At 50.4% G+C, this 23463-nt stretch overlaps 1 protein-coding gene across 1 annotated transcript in view; it reads left to right on the top strand.

The window, feature by feature from the left end:
- LOC130473441 (protein-glutamine gamma-glutamyltransferase E-like) overlaps positions 1–23463 on the top strand; it is a 33265-nt gene that overhangs the window by 2464 nt on the left and 7338 nt on the right. Inside the window, exons 5-10 of the mRNA XM_056844961.1 lie at positions 64–306; positions 1246–1364; positions 1955–2083; positions 2977–3154; positions 17246–17381; positions 21766–21869. Coding sequence (XP_056700939.1) covers positions 64–306; positions 1246–1364; positions 1955–2083; positions 2977–3154; positions 17246–17381; positions 21766–21869 — 909 coding nt within the window. The remainder of the gene's footprint in view (positions 1–63; positions 307–1245; positions 1365–1954; positions 2084–2976; positions 3155–17245; positions 17382–21765; positions 21870–23463) is intronic.

Below are 23463 nucleotides of genomic sequence, written 5' to 3'. Positions count from 1 at the left end.
AGGCCCTCTCGGCTTGAGGGGGTGTGGCTTTCCTCATGCCACGGTGGTCTCCTTTGTCCTTAGGGGCCACCCCTGCTCTTCAGGCCAAGACACGGGTGGCCTTTGCCATGACCCAGACTCCACGCAGCGGCGCTTGGAGTGCGGTCCAGACCTCCATCGGAGCCAGCATGATGACGGTCTCCATCTTGAGTCCTCCCAACGCCATCATTGGACGCTACTACCTCAGCGTGACAACTGGCTTCGGGCGCAGCACCCCCGCCACCAGCATGGGCACGGTGGTCTTGCTCTTTAATCCTTGGCTGAGAGGTACAAAATGAAGGTTGCCCTCGCAGTCACCGATGGGCGACGGCAGTTGGCAGAACAGAGCATCTTCTGCACTCTGATTCAGCTCTGCTCCAGGCCTCAGGCTTCACTGGGACCAGTGGCGGGAAAATCTCTCTCTCTCTCTACCTCTCTTTCTCTCTCTTGCTGTCTGGGGTTTTTTCCTGCTTTACTGGGGAGCCTCCATTGCTGTGCTCTTTCCAAGCACCACTCTTTTGCCTTTTACTCAGAAGCAAAGGAAAACCCAAATGGGGAGTGGTGTGCCAGTTGCAGGCAGAACCTCTGTATAAAAGCCCTGCCCTCAGCCAGTCCATGGGGGGGAGGTTAGCCCTTCCTTCGAAACAGGGATATCATCATCATCATCATCTGGAGCTTCCTGATCAGTCTCAAGGGTAGCCCTGTGTGGAGCAAGTTACAGTAGTCCAGTCTGGAAAATGACTGTTGCATGGAACACAGTAGCAAGATCAGTCTAGGACAGGTGGGGGTCAGCTGCTTAGCCCGATGGAGACGGAGAAATGCCATCTTGGCTGTGTGCATGCCCTGGGCCTCCAATGACATGGAGGCATCCAAGGTCACATCCCAGACTCCTGACAGGCCCTGCCTCTTGTAAGTATTAGGAGATCACAGGTTGTGGCGTAGGTGTGCCAACCTCCAGGAGGGACCAGGGTATCTCCCAGAATTACAGCTCGTCTCCAGTTTCCCTGGAGGAAAATGGCAGCCTTGGGGAGTGGACTGTACGGCAGCGTCATGTCCCACCGAGGTTCCTCCTTTCCCCAAATCCTGCCCTCCCCAGGCCGTTCCCCTCAATCTCCAGGCTTTCCCCAGCCCAGCGAGGGCAACCGTCGGTTGGGGCTGGCAGTGGAGGCAGCTTCGTCTCTCCCACCCCGAGCCTCTTTGCTGCAGAGCGTGCGCCTTGTCTTTCAGGGGATGATGTGTTCATGGCAAACAATGCCGAGCGCAAGGAGTATGTGCTGTCCGAGTTTGGCCTGATCTTTAGGGGCAGTGCGGATCACATCAGTCACTCGGGGTGGAACTTCGGACAGGTACGTTGAAGTGGAGGAAACAGCCTTCAACCAAGGGAGAGGGAAGGGTTCTGGAAGGGGGGGCTGCATCTGTTGAAGTTAGCTCTCTGGTTTGAGCATCCCTGAGGACCCCCCCCCCCCCCGCCAACTCTCCCACCTCTGGATTCCACCATGGCCCAGAATGACTTCCTCTTCCCCACTTTCTTAATTGTACAAAATTGTGTGGAAGGAAGGAGAGGGCAGAGAATGACAGACAAGCAAGAGCTGAGGGTTCTTCCTATTGTCTCTGTTTTGGAAAATGAAGAAGTTTTTCTCCTGATCCTCTAAGCAAGAGTCACCGAATACCTTGCAGGTCCCAGCATTCCCCTCTGACGTGACACCCCCACCCCACCCCCAGAGCTGGGCTTCAGGACCTTTGGAGAATTCCCAGAAAAAGCCCAAAGTTCCCCCAGAAATTCTTCAGCAAGGCTCCAAAAGACCCAGGCCCTTCTGAATGGAGAGGGGCCGCTCTTGCCTCAGCTCTATTTCAAACCCATGTCATTGTGGGGGTAGGGGGTGGGGGTGGGGGAGGACCGGCTGCCTGGCTGACATCTTCCTCCCTCCGCGCACAGTTTCAAGAGGGCATCCTGAACATCTGCCTGGCCATGCTGGACCGGAGCAGGAGCTTCACGCAGGACCCCCACAGCGACCTGGCTCGCCGCAACGACCCCAAGCACGTGGCCCGGGTGATGAGTGCCATGGTAAGGAGGGCCGGGCAGGGGCTGGGGGGCTGCTCGAGGCCTCATGCGGCACCCCCTTGCCAGTGCTCCCGGTGAACCAAGGAGAGGTGACCCCTCTCCGCCCTCCCCTCTTCCTTCTACCCCTATGGAGGGAGGCCCCTCCTCACGGGAGCCAGATCTCCCCAAGGCAGCCGCGGACCAGGCGCTGGCCTGCCAGCCCTGAACTAAAGGAAGTGAATGGAGATTCAGCGGCACAGTCCGGGGGGAGGGCGGGGGGAAGTTCAGGCCCCAAAGACCCCATCTCAGGAAGCCAAGAGAGAGACTTCAGTGGCAGGATGCAGGGGGGGGCGGATTCCTCACGGTCCAAAGGTCTGTTCTTGGATGCCTTGCAAGGAATGCAGCGTTGAGACAACCTCCCCCCACACACAATTACCCACACTGGTGGAAACAAGAACCAGGCGACGTTGGGGAGTGGGGCGCAGTCTGAAGAACGGGGGGGGAATCCCACGCCCGAGAGGAGGAGGAGGAGGCAGTAGTGGGGGAGGGGCTCTTCCCCAGCAGGGGCTCAGGGACAGGCGCCCAGGGCTCCGCCTTTCCTCCTCCAGTCCAGCTGTGCTTTGCAGGCGGGGGGGCTGCGGAGTGCACCCCCCCTTGAAAGGGACGCGCCACAGGTGGTGGGTCCCCGGGGAGATGAGCAACTCCGGAGCTGTGCCCTCGGCGCTGCGCCGCTTCCTCCGGCCTCCGCCCCCGTCGGGGCTGGTGCGGGCGGGCTTGGCCCGAGGGGGGCGTCCTGCTCCGTTGCTGGGGCAGAGGGCCCGCACAGCTTGGCACGAGTCGGGGCGAGGAGAGAGGCCGGGCCGGGCCGGGCCGGGCCGCCCCTCCCTGACCGCCCGCCTTGCCTCGCCTCTGCGCAGGTGAACAGCAACGATGACTGGGGCGTGGTGGTGGGGCGCTGGAGCGGCGACTACTCGGACGGGGAGATGCCCAGCACCTGGTCGGGCAGCGTGGACATCCTCCGGCGCTGGACGGCGGCGGGCTTCAGGCCGGTCAAGTACGGCCAGTGCTGGGTCTTCGCCGGCGTGCTGGCCACCGGTGCGTCGCCTGGCTGCCTCGGGGGCTTCTGCGCCGGGGGGGGCAGCGGGGCGGGCTGGGCGGCGCAGCCTCGGGGGCCGCCCCCCCGACTCCGGCTCTCTCTCTCTCTCTCTCTCTCTCTCTCTCTCTCTCTCGGCAGGCCGGCCGGCTGGCCGGCCATCCTCAGCTCCGGAGGGGGTTTCGGTTTTGCACGCCGGCGACGCTGGCGCGGGTCTCTCTCCTGCTGGACCGCGGACTGCCCTGGCCCAGGGGCCGGCCAGAAGTCTCCCGCTGCTCGCGCAACCCCTCCCCCCCAGGGGGGGCTGAGGGAGAGGGGGCCGGCGCCGAGCAGCAGAGGGCCACAGCCAGCCCCTCCCCCTTGCCTTGCGGGGGGGTGCCCCCCGCCCCTTTAACGGGAGGAGCGTGATCCCCCCCTGTGCCCCTGCCCCGCAGCACCGGCTCCCACGTGGCCCCGTGGCCAGCTGCTGACAGATGAAGCCAGGCGGGGCGTCAGTCTTAGCCCACCATGGTTGGCGGGGACTCGTCTGACTGGCATAGGGTTGCCAACCTCCAGGTGGTACAGGAGCGAAGAATACTTATAAGTGCAAAAACTATTGATATGCTACTGTGTCTAGTATAATACGCACTCATAAATACACAAAAAGAACCATTCATACAGTTGTATCACACATACAAAACCATCTCTAGGATGGTGGTGAATAGAAACAGTTCAATTCAAAGGTGCAGTCTCTCTCAAAATATGCACATCAATCTTCTGTATTCATCCCATGCAGGTAAGTAAGCAGATGTAATAAATATTAATTCAGGAGGAATAACTTCATGGAGGATACGGCCGTTTCAGATTCTTTGCAATTTGAATTCTTCATCAGTCCTTCCTAGTATAATTTACAATAATTTAAAATACAAATTGATTATATTACTATGTCATTACAATACAAAAATAAGTTCTATAATAAAACACATACAAAAATACTTACAAGCATTTTCCTCTTATATTGCACATCTTGATAATAAATTACAAAGTGCTGGATACAGATCAATTCCCACGAAGGGTAACATTCACAAATGTAGCCATGTATGCAATGTGAAACTGACTTTCTAAATACCTATCCGCTGTGAGAGGCTTCAAAGTTAACTATGTACATCTGTGCCGTCTTGGCTGCAAGATCGACCCTTCTTAAAGGCATACTACGCAATTGTTTAGAGGAAGCAAGATAAGTCGTTTTCTAAGTTTAATCCGTATGGAGTTACAGTGTTCAAAATATGTATGAAATATGATTCCTTTTGCCTCAGTAATCTTTCATTGTCGTCCCTGTTAAACCTCTTGGGATTAAGCCGCCACAGAACAAAGAAACGCAGGTCGTTTTCGCTATGCCGAAGGCGAAGGAAGTGGTCAACCACTGGAGCTGAAACTATATGGGACCTGATCCTAGATCTGTGTTCTAATATGCGCGTTTTGATGGCTCGAATGCTAGATCCAACGTAAATCTTGCCACACGGACAAAGTAAGCAGTAAACACAGTACTTAGTGTTACAGTTAGTAAAGGACCGCAATTGGAAGGTGAAATTACAGTCGGTCCTTTTAAACTCCTTTACTTCAAGGGAGAAGTTGCACGCAAGGCATCTGTGGCATTTAAAGTGTCCAACGGTGGAATGTGTATTGATGTTGCTGTAAATGTCAGAGTGTACTAACCTATCTTTGATGGAAGCCGTTTTCCTGTACCCGGTTTTAGGTGGGTTACTGCATCCCGGAATATCAGCCAGTAGATGCCAATGTCTCTTTATAGCCTGAGTGATCAATGGAGATAAATGTGTGTATTGTAATGCGAAAGTTAGGGATGAATCACCCAGCTCCCTGGGTTTGGATTTGTATAATAAATCTTGTCTGTCCAAATTATTTGCTCTGTATCTGGCTTTATTGATGGTATTAAAAGGATAGCCTCGGTTGGCTAAGGCGACCGTTAAATTGGTGGCTGCTTTTTCATAATCACTTTGGGTGGTAGTATTCCGTTTGGTTCTTATGAATTGTCCATAAGGCAGATTTTGTCTTAAATGCCTAGGGTGGAATGAATTAAAATGTAACAGGGCATTTCTATCAGTCGCCTTCTTATAAAGAGTGACAGCCAATTTGTTATCACTGTTCTTATACACCATAGTGTCTAAAAAGGCTATTTGTTGTGCGCTGCATTTTCCAGTAAATTTAATGGCAGCGCAATTATTGAGCCACAGCATAAATTCATCAAAATTAATATCAGGGGAGAGCAAAAAAATGAGATCATCAATATAACGCCTAAAACCCCATATGGAGTTCTTAAAGGGGTTATCACCGTAAATCACTGGTTCCCAACCGGGGGTCCGCGGACCCCCAGGGGTCCATGAGAACTAAATTAAGGTCCGCAAAACAAAGTTATAAACCCATAATAAATTAATATTTTCAATTAAAAGTTCTCTACTATAAAAAGTATATTCAAATATTATTCTAAGTTTAATGTTTAACAGTTATGATTAAAGTTTATTTTCAAATTCTCAGAATTTTTATTTTGATCCTTGGGGTCCCTGCACCGAACAAAAAAGTCCTAGTGGTCCCTGGTCAAAAAAAGGTTGGGAACCACTGCCGTAAATGAATTTGCATTCAAAATCTGCCATAAATATATTAGCAATTGTCGGGGCTACCGCAGAGCCCATAGCAATGCCACCCACCTGCAAATACAGTTGGTTATCAAAACGAAAAAAATTACGTTTGAAAACAATATCCAAAAGGCACAACAAAAACCTAGAAGAAGGAACTGGATCAATTCTAGAGGTAAATAAATGTTCAATTACTCTACGGGTGTAATTTAAAGGGACATTCGTATACAATGCAACAACATCCACAGTAGCCAAAATACAGTCTGTAGGTGTATGTACATTCTCAATATAGCGTATAAAGTCTCCAGTATCTTGCAAGAAGGATTCTGTGTCTACTGCAAACTGTCTAAGATGGAAATCTAAATATTGGGCTAGTGGCTCCAAAATGCTTTGCGAAGCGGATACTATTGGACGCCCGGGAGGAATTTTTCCCGGTTTGTGAATTTGGGGCAAAGTTGTAAGCCCTTGGTCCAAATGAACCAGAAACCACGACATAGACAATCAAGTCCAAAGAAGCTGGTCTTTACTGGTCAAATAGAATAACAGAGCATAAAGGAAAGGGTGACAGCTATGAGGCGGTCTGGCTGAAACTTGGTAATATAGATGCACAGGAAGGGCGAGAGATTACATATCGAAAACAAAGTAGTTTCCCAGAGCTTCAAACAGAGTGTAGTAGGCATAACAGTCCTTGCAACCTTGGCTGCAGTTCAGTAGGCATAACAGTAGGCATAACATTCCTTGAGTCTGGTTGGCAGGACGTGAAAGTGAACAGCAACTGAAATGCCTGACATTCTGCCCCCCTTAAGGCCCCCTCCCGCCTTGCGAGGGGGACGGTCTATCCGGGTAGGCAGTGTGGAAGGCAGTTACTAAGTGCGGGGCGGAGACATCCTGTGCACGCACCCATTCATCGTAGGCAGGGGAGAAGTGCTTCCATCGAATTAGGTACTGCAGGGATCCATGTCGTATACGTGAATCTAGGATCTTTGACACTTCAAAATGCTCCTCCTCCCCATCACGGGCTGCTCGGGAGGAGGCTCCGGATGCCAGTCCGAGGAGGCGACATGAGGTTTAAGGAGGCTGACGTGAAAAACAGGGTGGATACGTCTCAGGGTTTTGGGGAGGGTCAGTTCCACAGTGACAGGATTGATGATCCGGGCAATGGGATAGGGTCCAATGTATCTGGCACTAAGCTTATGGCAAGGTCGGGTGGACAGTAGGTTTTTAGTGGAAAGATACACTAATTCACCGACCTGGAAATCTTTGCTGGGGGAGCGATGCTTATCTGCCTGCACTTTATACTTGCGCTTGGCTCTCTCTAGGTTGCTTACCAGCCAGGGCCAAGTGGTGCGGAGGGTATGTGCCCAAGAGGCTATATCGGAATCCCCCTCCCCCTTAGGTACTTCCACCGGGGCAATAGGACAGAAGTCCTGACTGTATACAGCATAGAAAGGGCTGAACCCTGTAGATTGATGGACAGCATTGTTGTACGCATATTCTGCAAAAGGCAATAGTTCTACCCAGTCATCTTGGTGGTAATTAACATAACAACGTAAATAACATTCCAACACAGCATTAACACGTTCGGTTTGTCCATCCGTTTGGGGATGGTAAGCACTTGACAACCCTTGCTCCACCCCCACCAGTTTAAGGAACGCCTTCCAGAATTTCGCCACAAACTACTTCCGCGGTCAGAAAACATGTGACACGAAGAGGCGGGCCAACTTGGGGTCGGAGGGAATACCCGCACACGGAATCAAATGTACCTGTTTGGAAAATAAGTCAGTAACAACCCAAAGTACAGTTTTCCCCCCACTAAGGGGGAGATCCGTCATGAAATCCATGGCAATCACTTCCCAGGGTTTGCTGGGAATTTCCAGTGGTTGCAGTAGTCCTGGGGTTTTGCCTTGAGATCGCTTGACTGTGGCACAGATAGGGCAGCTGCGAATGAAGGAGTCCACATCAGAACGCATTCCCCCCCCACCAAAACTGTCTGCGCAACAAGTGAAGAGTTTTCAGGAACCCAAAGTGTCCCGCAGTTTTAGCTCCATGGGCTAACTGTAGAACTTCTTTTCGAAGTATTTTAGGCACGTATAGTTTTGAGTCTTTGTACCAACAACCCCCTTGCTCAAGTACACCTTGGGGCAAGGTTTGGGCAGTGCGTTCAGCTAGGCACTGAGTCCGAAGGGAGTCCAGGAAGGTATTGGAGATGATCACCCCCTCTCCTTTCGTAGGAGAGGGTGAAGCAGGAGCTGGTGGAGGTGGAGGGGGAGGAGAGACTGGTTGCTGCAGAGCGCTGGATACAGGTGGCGCAAGGGGGACAGGCGAGGGAGCCTGCTGGTCCGGGCTGGATACCTTGTCGGCTACGGTATGGTTTTCCTGCCGGAGCCGGGTTTGGGCTCGGGTTTGCACGACCAGCAGGAGCAGGGCTTCCCTTTGCGCCGGGGTAAACAAAGAGTCTGTCGGCCGATCACGTTTTACTGGGTATTGAGGCAACCGGGATAGGGCAACTGCAAGCACGTTCTGTTTGAGAACAAAACGGAATTGAGCAAAGAAGTCTGCCCAACGCTGTTGTTTTGCGGACAATTTATGGGTCCCCATGAGGGCAGCTAGATTTTTGTGATCGGTCCAAACTTCAAAGGGGACCCTGGACCCCTCCAGGAATTGCCTCCACAGCGTAAGGGCATGGTGGACGGCTGCTGCTTCCTTTTCCCAAATGGGCCAGTTTAGTTGGGAATGTGCAAACTTCTTCGAGAAGTAGGCACAGAGATGCAGGAGACCGTCCGGTCCTCTCTGGAGTAGCCCCCCCCCCATGGCCACGTCGGATGCATCGACCTGCACAATAAACATTTGGTTCGGATCTGGGTGCTGCAGGACCGGTTCAGAAGTGAAAAGTCGTTTGAGGGCTACAAAGGCAGATTGGCATTGAGCAGCCCACAGTATTTTGGCTGAGGGCAACGTTGCAGAAACCCCTTTAACCTTCGTTTTCAGGAGGTCAGTGATTGGCAGCGCCACTTGAGCAAAATTGGGAATGAAACCGCGGTAGAAATTAGCAAAGCCCAGGAATTGCTGTACTTGTTTGCAGGTGGAAGGCGGAGTCCAGTCCAGTACCGATTGGACTTTAGCGGGATCCATGCTAAGGCCACGATGAGAGATTATGTAGCCCAAAAAAGTTATCTGCTTTTGGTGAAATTCGCATTTAGACAGTTTTGCATAGAGCTGGTGGTTACGTAGTCGTTGCAAAACCTCTCTGACCAGAACAACATGTTCCTCCATGGTTTTTGAATAAATAAGAATATCATCCAAATAAACTACCACGCCGCGGTACAGCAAATCATGGAGGATTTCGTTAATGAGTTGCATGAAGACCCCCGGGGCCCCCTTTAATCCGAAAGGCATCACAAGAAACTCATACATTCCAAAACAGCTAGAGAAGGCGGTGAGGGGTTCGTCCCCCTCACGAATACGGACCCGATAGTAAGTTTCCACCAAGTCCAACTTGGAGAAAATGCGACCCTCCTGTAATTGCCCCATGATATCTGAAATCAACGGTATGGGGTAGGCGTTGGCTTGGGTAACTGCATTAAGCTTTCGGAAGTCAATGCATAAATGCAGGTCACCCTTCTTTTTCCGGACAAAGAACGCTGGGGCTGAGTTGGGAGCGTTCGATGGCCGAATGAACCCTCGAGCAAGATTTTTATCCAAAAAGTCACGTAATACAGCGCGTTCGGAAACGCTCATGGGGTAAATCTTGCTTTTAGTTAGTGTGCAGTCTTTAACCACCTCAATGGCACAGTCAGTGGTACGGTGGAGGGGGCAAGGCATTACATTCTTTAACATCAAAGACATCTGCAAAGTCTCTGTAGGCGTCGGGCAAAGGCGGTGGCGATGCGGCATCGGAGGTTAAAGCCGGAGTGGGTGGAGGCGTCACCGCGACTCCCTGTCGGTGCTGTTCGCACTTGGGATTGGCAAAGGAAATAGTATCCATTTCCCAGTCTATATAAGGACTATGGCCTTTGAGCCAATTAATCCCTAGGACAACTTCGAACCGAATGGGGGCTATGTTAAAGTCTATTTGCTCCCAATGGGAACCTATACCCATCGCTACTCCCCGTGTGCGATGATCGACTGGTCCCCCCTTAAAAGGACTTCCATCCATCTGGGCGAATTGGACGGGAGCGGGTAACGCCTCGGACTTGACTCTGAGGGCTGCAAATGTGGCTTCACTAATTAAAGTGCGACCGCAGCCAGAGTCAATAAGTGCCTTGACAGGCAGTTGGGGGGCCCCCTTATAGTGTTGCAACACTGCGTCCACATAAACAGTGGTTTCCACTTCACTCACCTTGACGGGAGCTTTGGGTTTAGCAGGAGATTCTGCAGGGGTCTGTGGAGATGCTCCACTCACCACAGACCGAATCCGTTTTTTGACAGATCAAGAGGGGTTTCCAGGTTTAGAGCTGGAGCATTCCATTGATCCTCGTCAGAAGAAGGAGAGTTGTCCCCCATTGGGGCACTTATAATCCAAGACCCTGCGGGGTCGCTTGGTGCAGAAAGGTTAGCCGATTCCTCAACGTGAAGTGCAGAGGGTGTGGGTCGTCCCGGCGCTGCGCTGCGGGTGGCCGCGGTGCCTCTGCGTTGAGGTCTTCCTCGAGCTCGGGGTGGCATGCTGGGGCGGGTGGTCTCCGGTCGTTGAGGACAAGTTGCTGCAAAGTGGCCCAATTCCCTGCACACGAGGCAAGCCCCCCTCTGGAACCTTGTTTCGCGATCCTGAGGTGGTCACGTTGGTTTCCACAGGCTGGGGAGCGGTGCTCTTGATTGGGCTTTCTGGGCGCTCTTATCCTTGTTTCGTTGCCGGACCAGAGAAATGAAACGTCGGCGGCTTTCAACTTCTTCAGCCAGTAAAATCCAATCTTCGAGGGTGTTAGGATCGCCTCGCATATATGACCAGTTCAAAATGTCAGGGTGTAAGGTTTCCCTGAAGTAGTGGATTAGGGTGGTCTCCGGCCAGTCTACTATTCTACTGGCTAGTCTTTGGAATTCATCTGCAAACTCTCGGACTGGAGAAGAGCCCTGCCTGAGTTGTAGAAGTTCTGCTTTGGCTCATTCTCCCATAAAGGGGTCTTCAAACCGTCTCCGCAAGGCAGTCATGAAATTATTGAGGGAGCGGATAGACCGAGACCGAGTGTCAAATTGGAGGACCATCCAGTCAGCTGCTTTCCCCGTCAATACAGAAGCTACAAAATGGACCCGGCTATCCTCTGTAGGAAAGAATTGCCCTTGTTCCCGCATATAACTGTCCACTTGATGTAGGAAACAAGGGTCTCGAGCGAGCCATCATAGGTCGTTTTCAATCGGGGTTGCTTCCATGGACCGGGTATGGGTTGTCCCGGCTGTATGGGTGCCCCGGGAGCTGGTGCAACTGGCACTCCGGGGACCAGTGGTTGAATGGGGAGGTTAGCTGGTGATTGAGCTGGCACCACCGGCTGAACTGGTGGGTGAACTGGTGCGGCGGGCCCAGGAAGAATGGGCTGCGCCGGAGTCACCTGTGCCCGCTGTAATCATTCGTTTTCCTGGAACAAACGTTCCATTTGATCCTGGAGGCAGTCTACACGATCATATAATTCCCGGTTCTGCGCCCGCAACAAGTGCACCTCGTCCTCAGGTCCCCCCGTATGATGCGCCCGGCTGGCCCGGAAACCCGTGGCCCAGTGGGAGCTGTCTCCATACAAGTCCTCCTCGTCAGAATTGTCGGATCCCCGAAGCCGTTCTGCGAGGCGCCGTGCACGTTGGGTGGTGCGGGACGGGGCAAAAGTCGGGGAAAACGTTGGTCCCCACGAAGGGCTGGTTTGACCGGGGTCTTTGGGGCACACACCCGCCCGTGCTCGTTCCGCAGCCAACTGTTGTTCCCTGTCCCGTGCGGCTTGAGCTTTGGCCACCGCCTCCGCCGCCACCGCTGCTTCTCTGTCCGCGAGAGCTTGGGCAGCCTCGAATTTCAAGGCAACATCTGCGGTCACAAGTGGTAGAAGTTCTTTCTCCAAGAGGGCGAGGAGCGGTTCGGACTCCCCACCCAACAGTGGTTGAATCTGGACCGCGAGCGCAGGTGCATCAGCCCCGAAAGTTGGGGACAACAATTGTGATAGAGTGGCTACCGTAGTATCCTTGGTTAGATCCACAAATAGAAGCGCTGTTTGGATAGCGATCCGTCTTTCCTCTGCCTGACAGTCAGCTGCATTCGGCACCAAAGAAAAACTTGCTGGTGAGGCTCCTGCCATGGTTCCTGTTGAGTGAGTTTCACGAGCAATAAGTTTATCCAACAAACCGGTTAGTATTTGTAAATCCTCCGCCGCCAGTTGGGCATCATCTACCAACCGATCAAGGACTTGGAGGTCTAAACAGGTGTTGGCATCCTCAACGTCAGACATCCAAGGAGAAGTCACTAGAGAACGCCATTGGGACTGTAGTAATCCATTAAGGCAACTAACTTCCGTGCTAGTCCTGCTCAGCTCAGCTACAACATCCCGTAAGAGATTGGGGTCGTCACCTTCCAGGGCTGGTCCAGACACCCGCAGTCCGAGGATCACAACCGGCTGGTTTGGGACGAACCGCACGGAGCACCAGCCCCTGTGGAATCACTCGGAGAGCGCTCTCCTTGCTCCCATCCGAGTGGCAGGCGAACCCTCCTGGGCTCCAGCCTGACGGAGGAAAGTAGATAGTGATAGCTGTCACAATGTAAGCCCTTGGTCCAAATGAACCAGAAACCACGACATAGACAATCAAGTCCAAAGAAGCTGGTCTTTACTGGTCAAATAGAATAACAGAGCATAAAGGAAAGGGTGACAGCTATGAGGCGGTCTGGCTGAAACTTGGTAATATAGATGCACAGGAAGGGCGAGAGATTACATATCGAAAACAAAGTAGTTTCCCAGAGCTTCAAACAGAGTGTAGTAGGCATAACAGTCCTTGCAACCTTGGCTGCAGTTCAGTAGGCATAAAAGTAGGCATAACATTCCTTGAGTCTGGTTGGCAGGACGTGAAAGTGAACAGCAACTGAAATGCCTGACAAAAGTGTATAAAACAGGCATCCTAGGATGTTCATCAAACAAAAATTCAGCTGTAGAGTTATCAATTTCACCATTGTGTAATGCTTCCTGTAAGACATTATTTATAAGAGTTGAAATAATGTCTGTGGGGTCCTTAGAGATTTTTTGATAATACTCTGTTTGGCTTAATTGGCGCATGATTTCTTCAACATAATCCTTTTTGTCCTGTAGGGGTTTATAACTTTGTTTTGCGGACCTTAATTTAGTTCTCATGGACCCCCGGTTGGGAACCAGTGATTTACGGTGATAACCCCTTTAAGAACTCCATATGGGGTTTTAGGCGTTATATTGATGATCTCATTTTTTTGCTCTCCCCTGATATTAATTTTGATGAATTTATGCTGTGGCTCAATAATTGCGCTGCCATTAAATTTACTGGAAAATGCAGCGCACAACAAATAGCCTTTTTAGACACTATGGTGTATAAGAACAGTGATAACAAATTGGCTGTCACTCTTTATAAGAAGGCGACTGATAGAAATGCCCTGTTACATTTTAATTCATTCCACCCTAGGCATTTAAGACAAAATCTGCCTTATGGACAATTCATAAGAACCAAACGGAATACTACCACCCAAAGTGATTATGAAAAAGCAGCCACCAATTTAACGGTCGCCTTAGCCAACCGAGGCTATCCTTTTAATACCATCAATAAAGCCAGATACAGAGCAAATAATTTGGACAGACAAGATTTATTATACAAATCCAAACCCAGGGAGCTGGGTGATTCATCCCTAACTTTCGCATTACAATACACACATTTATCTCCATTGATCACTCAGGCTATAAAGAGACATTGGCATCTACTGGCTGATATTCCGGGATGCAGTGTGTGTGTGTTAAGTGCCGTCAAGTCGCTTCCGACTCATGGCGACCCTATGAATGAAAGTCCTCCAAAATGTCCTATCTTTGACAGCCTTGCTCAGATCTTGCAAATTGAAGGCTGTGGCTTCCTTTATTGAGTCAATCCATCTCTTGTTGGGTCTTCCTCTTTTCCTGCTGCCCTCAACTTTTCCTATCATGACGGTCTTTTCCAGTGACTCTTGTCGTCTCATGACGTGACCAAAATACGACAGCTTCAGTTTAGTCATTTTAGCTTCTAGGGTCAGTTCAGGCTTGATTTGATCTATAACCCACTGATTTGTTTTTTTGGCAGTCCACGGAATCCGTAACACTCTTCTCCAACACCACATTTCAAAGGAATCTATTTTCTTCCTATCAGCTTTCTTCACTGTCCAGCTTTCACACCCATACATAGTAATAGGGAATATGATGGCATGAATTAATCTAGTCTTGGTGGCCAGTGACACATCCTTACACTTCAAAATCTTTTCTAGCTCCTTCATGGCTGCCCTTCCCAGTCTCAATCTCCTTCTAATTTCTTGGCTGCAGTCTCCCTTTTGGTTGATGGTGGAGCCAAGGAATAGAAAGTCTTGAACAATTTCAATTTCCTCATTGTCAACCTTAAAGTTGTGTAATTCTCCTGTAGTCATTACTTTTGTTTTCTTGATGTTCAGCTGTAGTCCTGCTTTGGCACTTTCTCTTTTAACTTTCAGCAATAGTTGTTTCAAATCTTCACTATTTTCTGCCAATAATGTAGTGTCATCAGCATATCTCAAATTATTAATGTTCCTCCCTCCAATTTTCACTCCACCTTCATCTAAATCTAATCCTGCTTTCCTAATTATATGTTCTGCATATAGATTGAAGAGATAGGGAGATAAAATACATCCTTGTCTGACACCTTTGCCAATTGGAAACCATTCCGTTTCTCCATATTCTGTTCTAACTGAGGCCTCTTGTCCAGAGTACAGGTTGCGCATCAAAACGATCAGATGTAGTGGCACACCCATTTCCTTTAAAACCAGCCATAGCTTTTCATGATCCACACAGTCAAAAGCTTTGCTGTAATCTATGAAACACAAGCTGATTTTCTTCTGAAATTCTCTCGTATGCTCCAGTAACCAGCGTATATTTGCAATATGATCTCTAGTGCCTCTTCCTTTTCTGAAACCAGCTTGAACATCAGGCATTTCTCGTTCCATATATGGTAACAGCCTTTGCTGTAAGATTTTGAGCATCACTGTACTTGCATGAGAAATTAATGCAATGGTCCGATAGTTGTTGCAATCTTTGATGTCTCCTTTCTTGGGAATTGGAATGTAAATGGATTGTTTCCAGTCTGTGGGCCATTGTTTTGTTTTCCATATCTGTTGGCATATTCTTGTCAAGTAACCCACCTAAAATCGGGTACAGGAAAACGGCTTCCATCAAAGATAGGTTAGTACACTCTGACATTTACAGCAACATCAATACACATTCCACCGTTGGACACTTTAAATGCCACAGATGCCTTGCGTGCAACTTCTCCCTTGAAGTAAAGGAGTTTAAAAGGACCGACTGTAATTTCACCTTCCAATTGCGGTCCTTTACTAACTGTAACACTAAGTACTGTGTTCACTGCTTACTTTGTCCGTGTGGCAAGATTTACGTTGGATCTAGCATTCGAGCCATCAAAACGCGCATATTAGAACACAGATCTAGGATCAGGTCCCATATAGTTTCAGCTCCAGTGGTTGACCACTTCCTTCGCCTTCGGCATAGCGAAAACGACCTGCGTTTCTTTGTTCTGTGGCGGCTTAATCCCAAGAGGTTTAACAGGGACGACAATGAAAGATTACTGAGGCAAAAGGAATCATATTTCATACATATTTTGAACACTGTAACTCCATACGGATTAAACTTAGAAAACGACTTATCTTGCTTCCTCTAAACAATTGCGTAGTATGCCTTTAAGAAGGGTCGATCTTGCAGCCAAGACGGCACAGATGTACATAGTTAACTTTGAAGCCTCTCACAGCGGATAGGTATTTAGAAAGTCAGTTTCACATTGCATACATGGCTACATTTGTGAATGTTACCCTTCGTGGGAATTGATCTGTATCCAGCACTTTGTAATTTATTATCAAGATGTGCAATATAAGAGGAAAATGCTTGTAAGTATTTTTGTATGTGTTTTATTATAGAACTTATTTTTGTATTGTAATGACATAGTAATATAATCAATTTGTATTTTAAATTATTGTAAATTATACTAGGAAGGACTGATGAAGAATTCAAATTGCAAAGAATCTGAAACGGCCGTATCCTCCATGAAGTTATTCCTCCTGAATTAATATTTATTACATCTGCTTACTTACCTGCATGGGATGAATACAGAAGATTGATGTGCATATTTTGAGAGAGACTGCACCTTTGAATTGAACTGTTTCTATTCACCACCATCCTAGAGATGGTTTTGTATGTGTGATACAACTGTATGAATGGTTCTTTTTGTGTATTTATGAGTGCGTATTATACTAGACACGGTAGCATATCAATAGTTTTTGCACTTATAAGTATTCTTCGCTCCTGTACTGATTTCCTAATCCCTTGATACTAGTACAGTGGTGTCTATTTTGTCCCCAACCTCCAGGTGGTGGCTGGAGATCTCTTGCTAATACAACTGATCTCCAGCAGATCAGTTCACTTGGAGAAAATGGTCACTTTGGCAATTGGACTCTATGGCACTGAAGTCCCTCCCCTTCCCAGACCCCGCCCTCCTCAGGCTCCACCCCAAAAACCTCCCACCGGTGGCAAAGAGGGACCTGGCAACCCGAGACTGGCAGTGGCTCTCCAGGGTCTCAGGCTGAGGAAGGTCTTCCCCAGGGGCTGCTCCTCTTCTGCTCTCACCCTGAGCCACCGCCCCTCCCTGCCCGTGCCTGACCGGCTGGGGCCGCTGCAACCTCCCCCTTCGGTCCACAAGGAGGGGACAGACCCTAACCCTAAGCCAAAGGGCTCCCAGAACAGAAGAACGCAAGAAAGGCCCTGCTGGATCAGACCCAGGAGGCCCAGCAAGCCCAGCAGGCCGTTCACACTGCGGCCAGCCAGGGGCCTCCAGGAAGACCGCAGGCAAAGCGACTGCAGCAGCACTGTCCTGCCTGTGCTCCACGGCACCTATTATATTAGGCCTGCTCCTCTGGTACTGGAGAGAATAGGTATGCATCGTGACTAGTATCCATTTGTACTAGTAGCCATGAATACTCGTCTCCTCCAGGAACATGTCCACTCCCCTCTTCAAGCCAGCCACCACCACATCCTGGGGCAGGGAGTTCCACAATTCAACTATGCGTTGTGTGAAGAAATGCTTCCTTTCATCAGTTTTGACTCTCGCCCTCCAGCTTCAGCAGATGACCCCGCGTTCCGGTATTACCAGAGAGGGAGAAAAGCCCCTCCCTGTCCACCCTCGCCATCTCCCAGGCATCCTTTGCAACCCACCAAGGGAGGGCCAGTCCCAACAGCCTTTCTCTCCCTCTCTCTTGTTTAGTCCTCCGGTGCCTGGGCATACCGACGCGCATTATTACGAACTTCGAGTCTGCCCACGACACAAAAAAATCCCTCACGGTGGATGTCCACTACGACACCAAGGGAAACCCTCTGAAGAACAAAGGAGACACCATCTGGTAAGTGGCCTCTTTCTGCGTGGCTCCGGCTGCCACAGGGATTCTGTGCCCACAAGCAGGGCCCAGCGGCACGGCCAAGGAGAGGGAGGGAGGGAGGGCGGGAGGGAGGCCCCACAGCTGGAGTCTGCAAAGTCTCCCCTTTCCCCACCTGGCCCTCTTGTCCCCACACTGCCCGTGCCACCGGCAGCCCCTCCCCGGCTCCTCCCTCTCCTTCATGTCACCCCACTGTCAGCCACCTGAACTGCCAGGCTTGCCATCTCTCCCATCCCGGCCCCTCCCTTGGCTAATTGAGAAGGGTCTCTCCAGGTGCCTTTGGCTCCATGACCCTTCAGCCCCCAAGGCCGCCTTCCACAGAAATCCACCTTTACCCAGGACTCTTTGGGGGCACTTGAAATAATGTAGCAAATGCAAGTGACCCCCATCTGATTTATTCGGGTGCAGGGGAGCGTGCAGGGTACCCCTGGGCTCATTTGCTGGGAGATGGCATTTCCCTCTCGGAGGAAAAGAATGCATCCATCCTCCAGGCAGGGCTGGCGTTGGCACAGTGACCATGCGTGTGCCGCAGGGGCTTGCCCTGGATGCTGCTTGCAAGGTGGCTGGTGATGCCCCCCCCCCCCCCGCTTGTGCCATTTTGCATCTCTTTCTTCTTCTTTTATTCAGTCATCTTTGGGTGATCTTGCACAAGGGAAGGGCAGGATCATTCGCCCGCTGTTTTGCAAAGCTTCTGTTGAATGCGGTTCCACTGAAACTGCACAAGTCTCTCCTCTATTGCTGAGGCCTCAACTTCTTGTCAGCCCTTGTCTGCCCCCAGTGACCCTTCCCTTAAGAAGCCCTGCTGGATCCGACCATTGGTCAGTCCAGCTCAGCATCCTGTTTCCCACAGTGGCCAACCATTTCCCCGGGGGGTGGGGGGACAGGGGTTGAGGCCCTCCCCTGCTGCTGCCTTTTACCACTGGTATTCAGAGGCTGACTGCCTCTGAACTTGGAGGTTCCCTTTATTCACCATGGCTAGTAGCCACTGATAGACCATCTGTCTAATCCCCTTTTAAAGCTGTCTACCCTTGTGGCCGTCAGGACGTCCTCTGGGAGCAAATTCCTAATTTTAATCACTCTCTGTGTCAATAAAGGGCTGATCAGAGGAGTATAAATGTGAGACCGCATTCACCTTAAAAACAGTGTGTGTGTGTGGGGGGGGAGAATGGGGTGACCAAATTCAGCCCCCCATTAGCTAGGGTTGCCAGCTCTGGGTTAGGAAATGCTGGGAGAGTTGGGGGGTGGAGCCTGAGGAAGGCGGGGTTTGGGGAGTGGAGGGACTTCAAGGCCACAGAGTCCAATTGCCAAAGTGGCCATATTCTCCAGGGGAGCTGATCTCTTGTCACCTGGAGGTCAGTTATAATAGTGGGAGATCTCCAGCCACCACCTGGAGATTGGCAATCCTACCATTAGCCTATGCTTGAACTTGAGATTTTCTGTTAAGAGTGCGCCATCACCTGACACTCAGCCACACCGAACTTCATCTACCCCGTGGGCGCCCAACTCACCCACTTTGTGGCGGAGGGTCCTCCTGGAGCCGCTCTTCACAGCCGGCCTCACTTTTCACCATCCCCAATAATTCGGTGTCCTCTGCAAACACTGCTCACCCTTCGTTCCAGATCATTTATGAACAGCAGAGCTGTTCCTCGGCGGAACAGGCTTCCTTGGGAGGTGGTGAGGTCTCCTTACCTGGATGTTTTTAAAGCAGAGGCCAGATGGCCATCGGTCAGCAATGCTGATTCTATGACCTTAGGCAGTTCATGGGAGGGAGTTCATGTTCAACTCCAATGACCTGGAGTTGGGGTTAAACAGTGAAGTAGCTAAGTTTGCAGACGACACCAAATTATTTAGGGTGGTTAAAACAAAATCGGACTGTGAAGAGCTCCATAAGGATCTCTGGAAGAATGGGCATTAAAATGGCAGATGAGATTCAATGTGAGCAAGTGTCAACTGATGCATATTGGGGCAAAAAATCCCAACTTCACATATACACTGATGGGATCTGTGCTGGCAGCGACAGACCAAGAAAGGGATCTTGGGGGGGGGGGGCGTGGATAGCTCAATGAAGATGTCAACCCAGTGTGTGGCCGCTGTGAAAAAGGCAAATTCCATGCTGGCCATAATTAGACGAGGAATAGAGAATAAAACTGCTGATATCATACTGCCCTTGTACAAATCTATGGTGAGACCCCACTTGGAATACTGTGTACAGTTCTGGTCACCACACCTAAAAAAGGATATTACAGAGCTTGAGAAGGTGCAGAAAAGAGCAACCAAAATGATCAGGGGACTAGAGCAACTGCCCTGTGAGGAGCAGTTTAAACGCTTAGGGCGGTTTACCTTGGAAAGAAGGCGGCGGAGGGGAGACAAGATAGAGGTCTATAAAAGTATGCACGGTGTGGAGAGAGAGAGAGCAGGGAGAAGCTTTTCTCCCACTCTCATAATACCAGAACGTGGGGTCATCTGCTGAAGCTGGAGGGGGAGAGAGTCAAAACTGATAAAAGGAAGTATTTTTTAACACAGCACATAGTTAAATTGTGGAACTCCCTGCCCCAGGATGTGGTGATGGCTGCCAGCTTAGAAGGCTTTAAGGGGTGTGTGTGGACATGTTCATGGAGGAGAGGGGTATTCATGGCTGTTAGTTCGAATGGATACTAGTCATGCTGCATACCTATTCTCTCTAGTATCAGAGGAGCATGCCTATTATTTTGGGTGTGGTGGAGCACAGGCAGGATGGTGCTGCTGCAGTCGTCTGGTTTGTGGGCTTCCTAGAGGCACCTGGTCGGTCGCTATGTGAACAGACTGCTGGACTTGCTGGGCCTTGGTCTGATCCAGCAGGGCCTTTCTTATGTTCTTATGAGGGCACCTTGGCCATCTTCTGGGCATGGAGAGGGGATCACTGGGGGTGTGTGGGGGGGAGGTACTTGTGTGTTTCCTGTGTTGTGCAGGGGGTTGGACTAGATGACCCTGGTGGTCCCTTCCAACTCTATGATTCTAACACCAGCCCTGATACCGATATACTTAAAGAAATTCTTATTGTTTTTTCTTGATGCATTGAGCGACCTGCTCCTGAATTTCTTTTTACATGCCTAATGATGAACTTACTTCTTTCTTTCTTTTTTCGGGCCAGCCCCCAGTGCTGCCACCTTCGGTTCATATCCCTGGGGCACAGCCCTTCCACTTTTCCGAAGAGCTCTTTTGGCCTTTTAGGGCTTCCTTGACTTGGGTCATTAACCATGCAGACGTTCTTTTAGACTTTGCAACACCTTTCCATACTGGGGAATTTGTTCTGTCTGGGTTTCAATTGGTGTGGTTTTAAATAGCCTCTGAGCATCCTATAGGGATCTGAGTCTCTTTGTGTTTCCTTTTCAGTTTCCTTTTAACTATTGTCCCCATTTTTGCAGTTCCCTCTTTTGAAACCAAATGTTACAGTTTTGGACTTCGGGGGTAACTTCCTCCCATTGACATGAATGCTGATCTGAATAGCACTGTGGTCACTCGGTGACCAGTTGGTGCCACAACCAGGGGATGAGCCGCGCTCAGAACCAAGTCCAAGATCATCACAACCCCTCTGGCTGGCTCCGTGACCAGCTGTTCCAGGGCACAGCCATTTACTGTGCCTGGGAACCCCATTGCTATGACTCGAGCACAGGGTTACCCAGTACACCCTTCCTGGCCTCCAAGCCCCAGACTCAGCTTGTAAGCCCCCCACCCAACCCCCTGGCAGGAGAGTGTCATTCTGGATCCTCCTAAACTTGAGTCCTGGATCACCTTAGAGACCAAACAAGATCCGCAAGGCATCAGCTTTCAAGGGTCGCAGCTCCCTTCGTCAGGTACAAGTGACCCGAGCCCTGATATCCCAGCCAGCGGGTGCTAAGAAGGGAGCCACTTCCAGAGGAGAGGAGTCACAAGGAAGGGAGCTCCGGAAGGCAGAGGCCCTGCCAGTCTGCAGTAGAACAGCTCGACTGGAGCCCAGGAGCGCCGGAGGGGCCGGCAAGGTTTTGGGGTCAGGGGCTTCGGAGAGTTCGTCCTTCTCCCTTTGCCAGATACAAAGAAGGGAGGATTCTCTGCATCCCATCTACCACGCTGCATGGTTGAGACGGCATATGGGTTGGAGGAGGAGGGGAGAGACAGCTTCAGCTGCTGGACTGTGGCTAAGTGGAAGGTGCTGGAGTAGGAAGGGGGCAGTCTCCTCCCCCCGCCCCCTCTGCTGCTGCTGTGATGCTTCTTCCTCGGGCATCGCTGGCTTCCTTGGGATCTGTTTGCTTTGGGCACTTTAGCTGGCTGAGAACTGGCTGGTTGCCCCCTGTGGAAGGCTCTTTTGGGCTCACCAGCTCACGCTTGCTTGCAGGAACTTCCATGTGTGGAACGAAAGCTGGTTTCTCCGAGCTGACCTGGGCCCTGCATTCAATGGATGGCAGATTTTAGATGCAACGCCACAGGAGAGAAGTTCAGGTAAGGGGGAAAAGCTTTGAGTTTGACCTAGGACAGCTTCTGGCATGGGTGCCATGTGACAGAAATGCCCTCCGCCAACTACCTGGCATTCCCAGCAATCCCACTTGCCTGGCTTCCAAGAGCCAATTCGCCCTTTCCTTTGCAAACTTGGCTACACAAAGAACCCAGCATGACGTGTCCACAGGTACATGTGATGGTGGGAATGGGACGTGCGCACTGGAGGCACCAGGTTTCCCCGCAATCCTGCCTTGACTGTGGTTCCTCTGGCAGTACAGAGCTTGCGGGTTGCCCTTCCCACCTGAGGGTCTTCCTGTGTTGAGTTCCTCCCTGGCCTCCCCTCTTGGAAGATCACAAGAAGAGTTCTCTTGGATCAGCCCAAGGAGGGCCCGAGGAAGCCCTCCCCCAGCAGAGACTTGGAGGCCAAAGCCGCCCTGCTGCTGCTGAGCCCCCCGGCTGCCTTCCTGGCTGGGTCTTCTGCCCAAACCCAGTTAGGATCGGGCCCATGGCCATGCCCTGAGAGCACTCACGGGGAAATAATGTCAAAGGCTTTCACGGTCAGAGTTCATCGGTTCTTGTAGGTTATCCGGGCTGTGTGACCGTGGTCTTGGTATTTTCTTTCCTGACGTTTCGCCAGCAGCTGTGGCAGGCATCTTCAGAGTAGTAACACTGAAGGACAGTGTCTCTCAGTGTCAAAGTGTGTAGGAAGATAATTCACAGTGGAAGAGTAATATATAATCAGAAGGGGGTCGGGTTTGAGCTGAGTCATTGTCCTGCAAAGTATCAAAGGTAATGTGCTAATCATTGTTCTGTAAGTATCAGGATAATGTGCTAATGAGGGTATGGTATGTTAATGTGGAACCACTGTATCCTGAAGTGATCTGTTAACATGTGAAATCCAAAGCTAATCTGCATGGCTATTGTTGACTGTAGTCTTTGTTAGTCTGGAGATTTTCAGGACAGGAAGCCAAGCCTTATTCATTCTTAAACTCTCTTCTTTTCTGTTAAAGTTGTGCTGATGTGTATGAATTTCAATGGCTTCTCTGTGCAATCTGACAAAATAGTTGGTAGAATTGTCCAGTCTTTCAGTGTCTTGGAATAAGACCCTGTGTCCTGTTTGGGTCAGTCCATGTTCAGCCACTGCTGATTTCTCAGGTTGGCCAAGTCTGCAGTACCTTTCATGTTCTTTTATCCTTGTTTTTATGCTGCGTTTTGTGGTCCCGATAAACGAGTAAAATAAAAGAACATGAAATATACTGCAGACTTGGCCAACCGGAGATATCAGCAGTGGCTGAACATGGACTGACACAAACAGGACACAGGGACTTATTCCAAGACACTGAAAGACTGGACAATTCTACCAACTATTTTGTCAGATTGCACAGAGAAGCCATTGAAATTCATACACATCAGCACAACTTTAACAGAAAAGAAGAGAGTTTAAGAATGAATAAGGCTTGGCTTCCTGTCCTGAAAACCTCCAGACTAACAAAGACTACAGTCCGCAATAGCCATGTGGATTAGCTTTGGATTCCACATGTTAACAGATCACTTCAGGATACAGTGGTTCCACATTAACATACCACACCCTCATTAG

This window comes from Euleptes europaea, chromosome 2 (genome assembly GCF_029931775.1).
Source record: "Euleptes europaea isolate rEulEur1 chromosome 2, rEulEur1.hap1, whole genome shotgun sequence".
Classification (NCBI taxonomy): domain Eukaryota; kingdom Metazoa; phylum Chordata; class Lepidosauria; order Squamata; family Sphaerodactylidae; genus Euleptes; species Euleptes europaea.
Note: the sequence above shows the minus strand (reverse complement) of the source record. Positions and strands in the feature narration are given on the sequence as shown.